The 13,029-nt window shown below is 40.6% G+C and overlaps 1 protein-coding gene across 1 annotated transcript; it reads left to right on the top strand.

Moving 5' to 3' along the window:
• The first annotated feature begins 984 nt into the window (after positions 1-984).
• LOC117447022 (somatomedin-B and thrombospondin type-1 domain-containing protein) lies at positions 985-12,993 on the top strand. The gene is made up of 5 exons (XM_034083592.2): positions 985-1,366; positions 7,645-7,836; positions 9,031-9,109; positions 9,226-9,408; positions 10,253-12,993. The coding sequence occupies exons 1-5, from the start codon at positions 1,117-1,119 to the stop codon at positions 10,368-10,370; spliced, it is 822 nt and encodes a 273-aa protein (XP_033939483.1). The 5' UTR covers positions 985-1,116; the 3' UTR covers positions 10,371-12,993.
• Positions 12,994-13,029: the final 36 nt, after the last annotated feature.

Raw genomic sequence — 13,029 nt, 5'->3', positions numbered from 1 at the left:
TCCTAATGAAAAACTTAGATAAGAAGATAAATAAATCAGGAGAGAACACGTGAGTGGCCCCACGGCTGTAGTGAGATGACTGTCTGTTCAGTGGAGCAGTTAATAGTTGTCATCTCTGCAAGCTACACATTTGTGTAGGGGGGCCACGCTTAGGGAAAAGGATTCACAAATGTCATGTAAATGTTCTCCCTAATGAATCTCCTTAAGAATGGAGCTTATGAAGTTTTGAGCAATATAACATTTCAGTTTCCCCATTTGCCTGTTTCTATATTCTCACTCCGTACACATAGCAGAAGGGAATCTTAGTTTGAGTGGAGGCTTGCATTGTCCACGCTGTTGTTCTTTTTGCATGAATAACCTCAGCCATAGGAGTTTCATTAATCCTTTCTTGTCACATGTTTGAGGCACACATGGGCCTGGGAAGCTGCTGCTTCACCAAGAGAGAGCAAGAGAGGGAGAGAGAGAGTTAGACAATTTAAGTAAACATACTTTTTTACTGCAGTTTGAAGTGAAGGTGGATTTGTCTGTACTGATGGTTTCTTTCAAATACCAACCAAATGCATCCAAGTAAGGTTTTTTTTGTATTCTGTTTCTGCCACTCATTACACATTGCTGCCATAAGCTAATGCAGTAAGGCATATTATCAATATTGTGTAAGGCTGGGCAATCGGTATAAAAAAGCCCATTTCCCGTGGGAGAATACTTTTTTTCCCAGTATTCTTTTTATGATGCTCTGGTTAGATAAGGAAAGCAATGCATTGGTGAGGTATACACAGTATCCTGTAAAAGTAGTTATTGTAAACATTATTATGATACTGTATTTAATAATTTTGTTTATCTAAAGCTAGTCTCATTTAACTTATAGAATGACCATTAGTCATTACCTTGTTTTGTGGGCCACTTGTAATACCAACAGTAGTAAACTGTTCCTTTAAGAGATACAGAGTTGACATATGAATAACTTCCAACTCACTGACCAGCGCCTCAACTGCTGTTGTCCGCTGACCTGAATGACCACAGATGATAAGAGTTAACATATTAAAGAGGACTTTAAAGCACTTTATAGTGAATAACTTCAGACAGGGTAATTAGTAAGTCGTTAACATAGTTGCATGTATGTTGCTGTGGTCCGTCGGGATGACAGTCAGCAGGAGCTCTGTCCCTCTGCTTTGTCTCTCTGTGGCTTTCTTCCTCGTCGGCCCGTGTCAGTCGGGCTGCCGGGAAACAGGACAGTGTTGCCCCGGCCGGGATCCGTCCTGCTCCTGCAAAGGGTGGAGGTCCGACCGCACCTTCGGGACCTGCTACTGTGACCAAGCATGTGTGTCCACCCTGGACTGCTGCCACGACTATGATTCAGCCTGCCCAGGTGCGTATGTGTAAATAAACGGCAAGATATAGGCCACATTAAAAAGGTATTCGGGTTCCAGTTTAAAAGTCAGAATTCTCGTTTAGAGTTTTAAGCTCTGCATTCTGACTTTTCAACTCAGAACTCAATTACATTTGTGACCTTAATCATTTTTCTGTGAGCTACATTCAATTGTGATGGTATTGGTCAAGGTTTAAAGGTCCCCTGTTACTCTTTTTCATCAATATAGGTCCCAGATACAAAACATGTCTCTGAAGTGTTAGGCTCAAATACCAAACATATCACTCATTGTAGCATCCCATAAACCCCTCTGTTTCAGGCCTGTTTCAAAAGTGCTGATGTCTGTTACTTTAGATCATTGGTCTCCAACCTTTTTTAGGATGAGAGTATACTTTCAAAAAATAAAACATGTCGTGAGCTACTTTTTCTCCTCTTTTTTTGTTTTTTGCAGTGTATATATTTAGCACATTTTAACATTATTATACGGTCAAACAAACTCCTTATGAAGTGGTGAGGTGCCGCCAGGGCCGGTCCTAGACATTGTGGTGCCCTAGGCGAGATTATGATTTGGTGCCCCCCCCCTCCAAGCAATACACAATAGAATATAGGAAGAATACATGAAAAATCTCTACAAAAGACCAATACACTACAAAAACGTATTGACATGTTGGTTATATACATAAAGAAGGTTTCAAATGTATTTTTGAAGATTTTAAGTCCAACAGAGAGGCAGCAGCTGCGGGGAAGTAGCCTGCGTACTGCTTAGCCTTCCCTACCCTGAAGAAGAAGTGATCCTTCGTTAGCGTGAAGAGTCTGCTTTATGCGCTCCCCCCTGAACTATCTAAACATTCAGAGTCCTTTACCTCACTGAGCTGTAGTTATCAGCCTCAATCCAACAACAATCCGCGGTACCGATGTGCGCCCTCTCTCTCTCTTGCTCGCTCGGAGGCTCGCTCGCACTTTGGCTGTGAGCTGCGGGTGCCTGATAACTCAACATCCCCCACTTTCATCACTTACAGCGCCCATCGTGCAGGGCAAATGAAAAGTGTAACCGTGGTGAAAAGGATGTTACCTTGACTTAATTATGAATGTTGTTACATCCAGGCTGAAAATCAGGATGAACCTGACTGTTATTGTCCTTGTGTGGCCGGGGCTTGAGAGATGATTGGTTTAAAAAGAACACAATGGTGCTCTAGGAAGAGATTCAGGTGATAAGGTGGGCCAAAAAAACGTTATGACATCATAATGCTCACCACCAGCACACACACACAGTCCCCACCTGTCGAGTACAGCTGTACTGAGGTGTTTTTCCTCCGGAGACGTCGCGAAGAGACAGAGCGGCTCTACCTGTTGCTGCCTGCGATCTGCGATCTACGGAGGCCTGCTCCCACCTGTAGAATACGGCTGTACTGGAGAGGTTTTTACCCCGGAGTCGTCGCGGAGAGACGGAGTGGATCCACGCTTCGGGCTTGGCCTGCTTCCACCGGGGGTGTGCTGCTGTGCGGAGGATGATTTTACCACGGCTGGGGCCTGCTTTCCACCTGTCCTGGTTCTGCTGTCGCAGAGGCCTGCTTTCACCCCGGGGATACCACGCTGCTGCTTTCGCCTGTCCTTTGCTGCTGTGCTGATTTTGCTCCAGGAACATCGCGGATACTGTGTGCTGGTCTGGGAAAATGGCCCATATCGGGATTCTGCTGTGCCTGTTAACTATTTTGGACTAATCAGTCATTCTGAGGAGTCTACTGGATTCAGGTCTGTTCTGCCACCTGCAGTGGGCATCCCCTGCAAAGGTTCGGATGTGTTACACAAACAATTACCGGTTGCCTTGTCACAGTCAATCTGCTCGACAAAATATGTTTGTCTTTTTTGTTTTCCTGCGATGATGGTTCTTCAGGACTGCTTCTTAAGCTCTAATCACACTTTCGCAGACTTTTCCGGTGATTCTAAAGTAGATGACAATGTATGTGTGTCGCTTAAGAGGGAAAGATGCCTGTTTTTGTTGTTGTTATTACTGTCAGGAAATGTACAACCTAACCCTGGTCCGCCCAGTTGTAGTAGTCAGATCGCTACTCCTGCTGATTTTAAAGCTAGATCTGGGTTGGGTTTCATCCACTTGAATGTGCGCAGTCTGTTAGGTAAACTAGATTTTATCCGCATTTGGGCAAGCTCGACTGACGCTGATGTCATTGTTTTATCAGAAACATGGCTAAACAAATCTATTTTGGCCTCTGACCTTGCTTTAAATGGTTATAATGTGTATCGTACCGACCGGCCTAATAAAGGTGGTGGTGTTGCCATTTATGTTAAGAATAAATTCAGTGTAACCGCAGTAGTTTCCAAATCTATCAGTAAGCAATTTGAATTTTTAGCCTTAAATATAGATGTGGCAAAGGGTCAACAGGTCATGGTAGTGAGTTGTTACAGACCCCCCTCAGCTGTCAAAGACTCTTCGCTAGTAGTCTATTGCAACTAGACTACAAGGAAATAGTGCTACTTGGAGATTTTAACTGGGACTTTGTATCTCTTTAAATGTTACTCAGATTGTTGACAGTCCTACTGGCCCTAATATTAAGTCCCCAAATAAATCCTCCCTAATTGATCTCATTCTAACTAATATTCCCTATAAATACTCAGCTGTGGGAGTATTTGCGAATGATCTGAGTGACCACTGTGTTGTAGCCACAATTAGGGACACAAAAGTCCAAAAGGTTAAACCTCGTATTATCATCAAGAGAGACATAAAACATTTTGTGGAGCAGGGTTTTGTACATGATCTGTTTGGGTTTGATTGGGGAAAAATCGATTCGTGTGCTGATGTTGAGACTGCATGGTCTTATTTTTATCTTGGTTTTATGGAAATTATAGATAGACATGCACCCCTGCGTACATTTAGAGTGAAGGGACGAGACAATCCTTGGTTTTCTGCTGAATTATCTAGTCTCCTACATGAGAGAAACAAGGCCTGGGCAAAAGCTAGGAAATCAGGCTCAGAGGTAGAATGGCTGCGTTTTAGGCAGCTAAGAAATAGCTTCACTTCACATGTCAAAAGTGCTAAATCTAAGTATTATCTGTCAGTTACCACAAAGAACCTGAACAACCCTAGACAATTCTGGAAAGCCATAAAATCGATATCCACCGGTGATATCCGTAATGAGCTACCTCCGTGCCTTACCACAGCATCTGGCACTATATCGGATAGGGCCACCATACTAAATTGTTTTAATGAGCATTTTGTGTCCTGTGGCTCTCTGTTTCATTCTGTTTCTAATTCTGCTTCTGTGAACACCACAGTTGGTGACTCAGAACAATGTGGTCTAGAAAACCCTTTCAGTTTTACTCCTTTTACTGTTGATGTTGTTCGTGAAGTCTTAACCAAGCTAGATCCTAAAAAGCAGGCTGGTCCGGACAACGTAGAACCTTTCTTTTTAAAGATAGCTGCAGATTTTATTGCTCCACCTCTCACTACTCTTTTTAACCTCTCTCTCAGCACGAACAAAATCCCAAAAGTATGGAAGTCATGGAAGTCAGCCACTACTAAAAGGAGGGGAGGCCACCTTATTAAACAATTATAGACCCATCTCCTAGTCAGTTCTGGCCAAGGTTCTTGAACGCCTAGTGAGTGAGCAGGTAAAGGTGTTTTTATGTAACAATGACATCCTGTCTAAACATCAGTCAGGCTTCAGAAAACAACATAGCACCATCACTGCCACAATGAAAGTGGTAAATGATATTACGAGTATTTTAGATAATAAGCAGAGTTGTGCAGCTCTATTTGTTGACCTATCCAAAGCTTTTGATACCGTCGATCATCACATTTTGAAGCAAAGGCTGGTCAGTATTGGCATATCCAGCCATGCTGGTGGTTTGTGAACTACCTCTCTGAAAGGTCCCAATGTGTTCATTTTGATGGGCTTTCTTCTGAGTGGTTAAACATCACTAATGGTGTACCACAAGGTTCAGTTTTAGGTCCGCTATTATTCTCTATCTATATTAATAGTTTAGGTGAAAATGTCGAAGGAGCAACCTTAAATTTGTATGCGGACGATACCGTTATGTACTGTGCAGGTCCCTCCATTAAGGAGGCTGTTGTTAAATTACAGGCCGTTTTTAACATTATTCAGGCTCAGCACTCTGAGCTTAAGCTTCTTTTAAATGTGGATAAAACCAAGGTAATGCTCTTTTCTAAAGCTAAAGCTAAAAATACACCAGAGACTGCTTTGGATATTGTAACTACGCAAGGAATACAACTTGAAGTGGTTACCTGTTACAAATACTTGGGTATCTGGCTTGATGACTGTCTCACTTTTAAATTTCATGTAAATAACCTGCTTAAAAAGCTGAGGGTTAGGCTAGGTTTCTTTTACAGAAATAAGTCCAAGGCGGTTTTTCCATCACTTACTGTACGGAGGCTCAGTCACTGGTACTTTTTCATTTACAAAGCCATGTTGGATAAACTACCATCTTATATCTGATCCCTGATCTCTCGGCGAATTGAAAGTACTTATTGCCTGAGATCGCATGCTGTGGTTTTATTAAATATGCCAAGTGCTAGGACTGTCTTAGGGAAGAAAGCTTTTAGATGTGCAGCACCACTAACATGGAACAGTCTGCAAAAAGAATGGAAAATTACCAAGCTAGTACCACTACATGTTTTTAAAGCTTGGTTGGATGCTACAAAATCAGATGCTGTTGGTACTTGTACATGTGGTTAGATATGTAAATTGTAATCCCTGTACATTTTGCTGTATGATGTCCTTTTATTGTTCTGTTGTTTATGTTTTTATGTCTTCTTGTGGAACATACTGCTGCAGGTCTCCCTTGAAAAAGAGATCATTGATCTCAATGGGATTTTACCTGGATAAATAAAGTTTTTGAATTGATTTGAATAAGGTGGCCAAAATCTGATCAGCTAATGTTGACAGTTTTTTTTATGAATGGATCAGGACAAAAAGAGAGGGGGTTCATGAAACTTTCAGAATCTCTTTACACAGAGGGGACACATTTGTATGTATAAAATACATGAAAAAGTGGATTTTGCATAATAGGTGACCTTTAAAGGGGACCTATCATGCAAAATGCACTTTTGTACATCTTTTATACATGAATATGTGTCCCCGGTGTGTCAGGGAACTCACCAAGTGTCAGAAAACACAACCCTCTCTCTTTTCCTCCATACCCAAATCTCTAAAAACGGGGCTGCAACGGAGTTGATTATTATTTGAATTTTTCTGACGTCAGAAAAGGGGTGCTCCGCCTATATGGGCAACTCTCCACTTATCAGGGGAATGGGAGACCGCTCGAAAGCGCTGGAGAGGCTGTAGTACATATGCCAGGCCTGTAAGTGGCGCTGTAGTCTTCCACAAAAGCAGAATCAGCCCCCTGCAAAAACAGGGCTGGAAAAGAGCAAATAGAGCGAAATGAGGCATGGCTAAAATGCATGATCTGTTTGGTATTTTGAAAAAAAAACTTCACAGACATATTTTATATAGGTATGGCCCTACAATTATGTTTCAAATATAGCATGATAGGTCCACTTTAAGATCTGCCTGTTAGGGATTAATTTTGTCTTTATTCCTAAGTGTCAAAGAATAATTCTCCTTACTCCTAAGATATTTGACCTTTCGGCCTGTTGACGTTTTACGACGAAGCCGAAGTCTGTTATCTGTCATAAGGAATGGGAACTGTCAGCTATTGCTGACATTATGAGTTTTGTGACCGGTCAACTCTCGGTCACAAGTCAAATAAGTAATTCAGTGCCTCCAGGTGGTCACGTACACCTTCCCCCCAAAATATGGGTTGACTCTGAATGAAGCTAATTAAAAGGTCTGCCAAGGGAAAAGGGATTCAGAATTGACATGGCAACCCACCTGAGCAGTCTGTGACTTGTGATATGAATTCTCCGGCCGATGCTTGTATTAAACTACCAGTGTTTGACATCAGAACTCCTGTTCGTCCTGTGTCTCCTTCGGGAGTTGGTGACTCCCACTGCATTGCTACACAGAAGTTTCCCTTACACTGCCCACTCCCCTTTTCTCAATACATCATAAAATACATTTTGTATTTAAAGCTTAATGTGTATGCTATACAACCCACACACTTGCACATGTTGATAGTGAGACTATATTAGTAACATGAGGACTATGATACTGTCATTTAAAACTATAATTGGTTGACATTTGCCATTTTTAACATCTGACTACTATTTGGGGATGTATAGGATGCTGGTGTTGGCTTTGTTAGTCTTATTTATCATTCATTTTTTGTTTCTTCCCCCCCAGCACTGTCCTGTGTGGTGAGCGAGTGGACAGCATGGTCAGGCTGTGCTGAGCCCTGCAGGGCCACAGTCCGCAGGCGGAGCAGGGCCATCCTGCAGGGGCCCCTCAACGCAGGAACACCCTGTCCTCACCTGGAGGAGCACGCCGGCTGCGCAGAGTACTGGTCTCAGCAGGGGAACTGTCCCAACCCACCTGGTGAGAAAAATGCACCCGGATCCTAACACACATCCATGTGATCAACTCATTTAAGGTGTTTACCTACAAAGACATTAAATACAAAATATGGCTGGCCTTATAAAAGGTCACTTAGGTAAAGGTGGGGTAGGTCATTTTGGAGAAACCAGCCCGAGTGAGCTAGAATTTGACAATACACAGCCGGAAAAAATCTGCCACTTCCTTACAGAGCCCCTCCTCCAACACACACAAATGCGCACATGACCAATGAGGGCACGAGATAAGTTTGTGCACGGCTAAAATGATTGGTCGTGTTTTTTACAGTACTACGGCTTCCACAGATGACATTTTTTTATGGATTTTTTGTCAAAGCACTTCAAGATATTCATTGCTATCGGGATGTTAAGAGCATTCCATGGAATATAACAAAAAGTGTATCCGAGCCGGTTTCTCAAACTTACCTACCCCACCTTTAGGTAATTATTTATTATTCTAGCGGAATTAGTGTGATGGAATGCGACCCATTTATTGTTAACTTACCTGTGAAAGACATGTTAGTGAACTACTGAAAACCACAACTAAATATCCCTTCATACAAAAAGGTCACACTGTTTTTTCATTCAATTAAAAGTCACATGCAGAAACATTGGCTTTAAAAGAGTATATATATATGGCAACAGTAGATATAAGACACTTACATTTAAACTAATAAACGTTATTTTAATCCTATTGTGCACATGACCAATGAGGGCATTTGGCTAGTCTTTCATAATTTAACCAATATGTCATTATAGTTGCTGCAGTAGCACAGAGATTCTTATTTTGACAACTATTGTGGAGAGAAACGCCTTCAAGCAGACCATTAATTCACACTGGAATTAAGAAACCAGAGCCTTGTTCTATTTACCTCGATTTTTACAATTGTACAAAATGTTGCTATGTTGTTGTCTGTTTCACTGTAAAAGAGCAATGGGGTTGCTGATGCATGGAATCTCCATGGTGTAGTAGTAAAGCAGCAGTATGATGTATAGCTCTCTACTAAATATCTGATATTGCCCATAAGCGAAGCTGTTTCTCAAAGCGTTCCAGGTTGTTCCACACCAGGGAGTTCTAATATACTTTATCAACAGTTTCCTGGCATTTGCTCATTTTAAATGTATGAGGTACCGTAACATACTGTCACATGTAATGTTATCCTGCATGCTTCCTCTGCAGTCCCAGCATTGATTATCTCTGGTGGCTATGGCAACGCCAGGAAGAAAAGAGACATCCCTGACAGCAGTGACATCACAGGGTAACACGACCAGAGAGACTTTTACAATTTGATATGTTCTCATGTGTCGTCAACATGTATGTATTTGAGTTTGGTGTGTGTGTGTGTGTGTGTGTGTGTGTGTGTGTGTGAAATAGGTATTGTGTCCAGTTTCAGTTGACCTCTCTGACTAAAGGGTGCCAGCAGAGCTCGGGCCCACACACTCAGTGGATGCAGCACCTGAGGGAGGGGCACCGTGTGTGTGTCGAGTGCCAGCCGCCCGCTCTCTCTGCTGGACAGACACACTGTGCCGGAGATGGAGAGGAAGACGACGGGGGAAGGTAAGAATGGATTAGATTACTAAAATGTTTATTGGATTGCTTTCTCCATGATTACAAATGGAGAAAAAAGAGCAGAAGTTATTCTTCTTTGAATTCAGAATTCACACATTCAAGGCTTTGTTGTTCTGGAAATGTTAATGACCAGAATAGAAAGATAAAGTGTCTCTGCCAAGGTGTCATCCAACCACAAAATGAGCTTGAATTTAATTTGGCTAGTTAGTAAAGAAACTAAGTGTTGGACAAAACTTCACTATTAAAGGTGACCTTTCCTTATCACCAAAGGCAAATTGGCAAAGAAAAATTAGAGCGCAGTTGCTGCTGTTATTTTTCACATTGTAAAAGCTTCACCTGCCATTAGGTAATCAATTTACACACAAATGTTTATTAGCCTTTTTGCCAAGTAAGTTTGAAACTTGCCTTTGCTGGATGTGTTGACTTTTCTTCACATCCTGGTCTTTGTGCACGAATGAAAAACTGCTCCATAGCGCTACTAGAACCTTAACCCAAAAAACACATTCAACCAAACTTGAACCCTCGCCATATCATCAGGATAAACAATTCAAACTCCAGAAGATCCTGGCCACGGTATCTGCAAAAATCAAGCATGTATTCTGAAACGAGGTGCAGTGGTGGATAGAGTAAAGATATGCGGATCATTTGTGACAGTGCAGCCTGGGCCGGATTGTTTTTCCTCGCAGAACCCTGGACAAATGATCTTCACCTATCTCTTTGATCCGATTGGTAACAATGAGGACTACCACTAGATGGCATCATTGTTTATCACTTGGATTTAAAGTGTAATTGTGTGACCACTAACTGATTCCTCCCCTCATCCTTGGTGCAGAAGACAGTCACTCCAGTGGCAGGCGGTGGGAAACCCTCGATGCAGGGGTGTGTGGAGGCGTGTGGGGAGGATGGAGGCCTGCTCCTGCCCAACAGCCCACAGCTTCCTCTTTATATAACATCCTCCTTTCCTCTGTTATCCTGTACACATCTTCTCAGGCTCATGTATAAAGAACAATCTGCCAGAATAATAAACCGGTCCTGTTAAAGAGTTCTGGTCAATGCTCAGGTGTGCCTTCTTCTCCAGATGAGTGCAACTTCATGTAGATGTTTTATTAAAATGGCTGTGCCGATGAAAATTGCGAATCAGAATCCAATGCATTTGTTGTCCTGACTGCTCAACAAAGATTTTAATAAAACACATTTTTATTTTAGTTTGCATCAACAACAGCAAATTAAAAGCAAAAAAAGAAAGTCAGAAATCCTAATCAAAATGTAAAGTGATCTGATTTATTTCATTCAAGGGAAATTTTGCTTTTGTTGAGAAATAGAAATATCTTGGGACATTGAGACACTTTTTTAACATGACAAGTACTGGCTCTGTGTGAATCACAACCAGTCACAACGCCAAAGGTACAACATGCACAGAACAATAAAACATTGATACAGAAACAACAGCATAGAAATTCAACACGTACAAATGTTTTTTCTTTTTTTGTACAAAACAGACAGCCTCGGGACCTACAAAGAACATTGTATAAGAGCTGGCTACGGTCTTTCAAATATCTTTTTTCACTTCCCTGGAAACAGTGTACTTTACAAAGACTGATGGCTTAGGCAAGGTTGGGGTCAATTCCACTGAGAGCTTAAAACATTGAAAAAATATAGATTATGTTTTAGTTTGTACTAAGTTTTTATTTACCTCATGCTCTAATACTGGTTCCTTTTACAGTGTAATATGTTATTTGTGTTTTACTTTATCAAGGCATTCTGAATAGACCCCAACCCTGTAATACAGTGTTAGATTCAGAGTAAATTGGGCTACTTGCTAAAGCAGTGGATCTCACTGGGTTTTAGAAACTACCACATGTCCTTGAAAAGGGTCCTATGGGGTTCTAACCAAAAAACCGACTTGAACCTTTTCACAAATTTAGCAGCTAGAGCGACAACCAAGTTCTATTGTAAGTTAACTTACGTAAACTAAATGCATTCACTGTACAGTTGGGAGTGTTGTTATGGAAAAGTTAATGAATCTGTGCTCTTTTTCTTAGTTTGTATCAATAAATGAGAAATAAATAACTTGATTGTGTTTTCTTCATCAAGAATAATGGCTTAGTATGAATTTCTCCGTAGTGATATCAGTGAAATAAAAATCCCTTTTAGATTAAAATAAAAACAAGGATGAACATAAGAAAATCCATTTAAAGAATGACCAAATCAATATGTTCTTGTATTATGGTGGTATTATGTCACAGTATCGCAGTCTAGGTATGAAATCACAACATCGTGCTTGATGTTTCTTTTGCACTAGTCTAAAAACGTAAGAGTATCAATACCAGTGTAAGGATTTAAGCACTTGCTTTGTGTCGATGCACATGGGTGCGCTATTGTGTAATATCTTCCCATAATAAATCTCAGTTCTCCACAATAGTGCAGGCTATCTATTTATGAAATATTGATTGTCATCATTGTTTAGAGATATTTCAGTGAAACATGATCCCTGACTGCCATAATAGAAAACCTAAATGATGCGACAGGTGCTCATAGGATTCTTCATGAGAGGTTATGTGATCTGAATGCCCTTTATCGTAGCGTTGAAAATGAAACTTAATCATTCATTTTTTGTAATTATGTAATGAGCTTATTTGACTACTTATTTTGAAATCCACAATGAAATTTAGGTGAGACTGGGTTACAGATATTTGCATGCATTGGCCTTGACTTTCATAAGATAAAGACACATATCTAATGGAGCTTACATGAAGCGGGTCGTACTCCAAATGTGTGTTAAGACTGGTTTTGTCTAACCAAAAATAAATGAAATATAATAGACTAAGCTTGCATTTAACGTAATTTCATATAATTGAAGTTGCCACTTCCACCTTGCAATGGGATATGGAGAATTATAAACATTTATGTGAAAAGACATAATGTACAAATATAATCAACCGAACAGCCATTCACAACAAGTTTTTAGGGAGAAATTCAAAACTGATTCACTCTGAATTTCACCAAAGGCCATCTGGAAAGTGTTAGATAGCTGCAGTCAATTGTTTTGCCATACGCCTTTTACTCAAATCAAATCCTTTCATTTGATAACACCATTGTGTAGACAATCAATTTTTTCTTTCAAAATATTTTCAAGTGCCATTGTTTTCCTTTTGGTGATCTTAACTTCTAAAATAAACAGATACTGTAGTTTGTGGGCAACAAAGGACAATGACAATAAATTGTAAGAAAATGAATTAAACAAATATTTTGTATCATTTGTATGCAGCTGCATTACATGAATTTATCAGCAGCTCAAACCATCAATCCTTGACTAATTATATGAAGTCACTTCTCAGCTTTAAATTAGGCTTCACTCCCTATACAATCAAATGTGTGAGTAATCTAATATGATTAAGGTATAACCTGTGTTACTGCTGTATGTAAGAGTAAGAACTGCAGATAGAATATTTAGAGACAAGAAGCAGGATTCCCCCAACATGCATTCATTCACAAACAGTTCATTCCTTACTGCTCTAATGTTCTGGCCGTACAGCTGTCACACACACACACACACACACACACACACACACACACACACACACACACACACACACACACACACACACA

The sequence above is a fragment of the Pseudochaenichthys georgianus genome, chromosome 5 (assembly GCF_902827115.2).
Source record: "Pseudochaenichthys georgianus chromosome 5, fPseGeo1.2, whole genome shotgun sequence".
Lineage (NCBI taxonomy): Eukaryota > Metazoa > Chordata > Actinopteri > Perciformes > Channichthyidae > Pseudochaenichthys > Pseudochaenichthys georgianus.
Note: the sequence above shows the minus strand (reverse complement) of the source record. Positions and strands in the feature narration are given on the sequence as shown.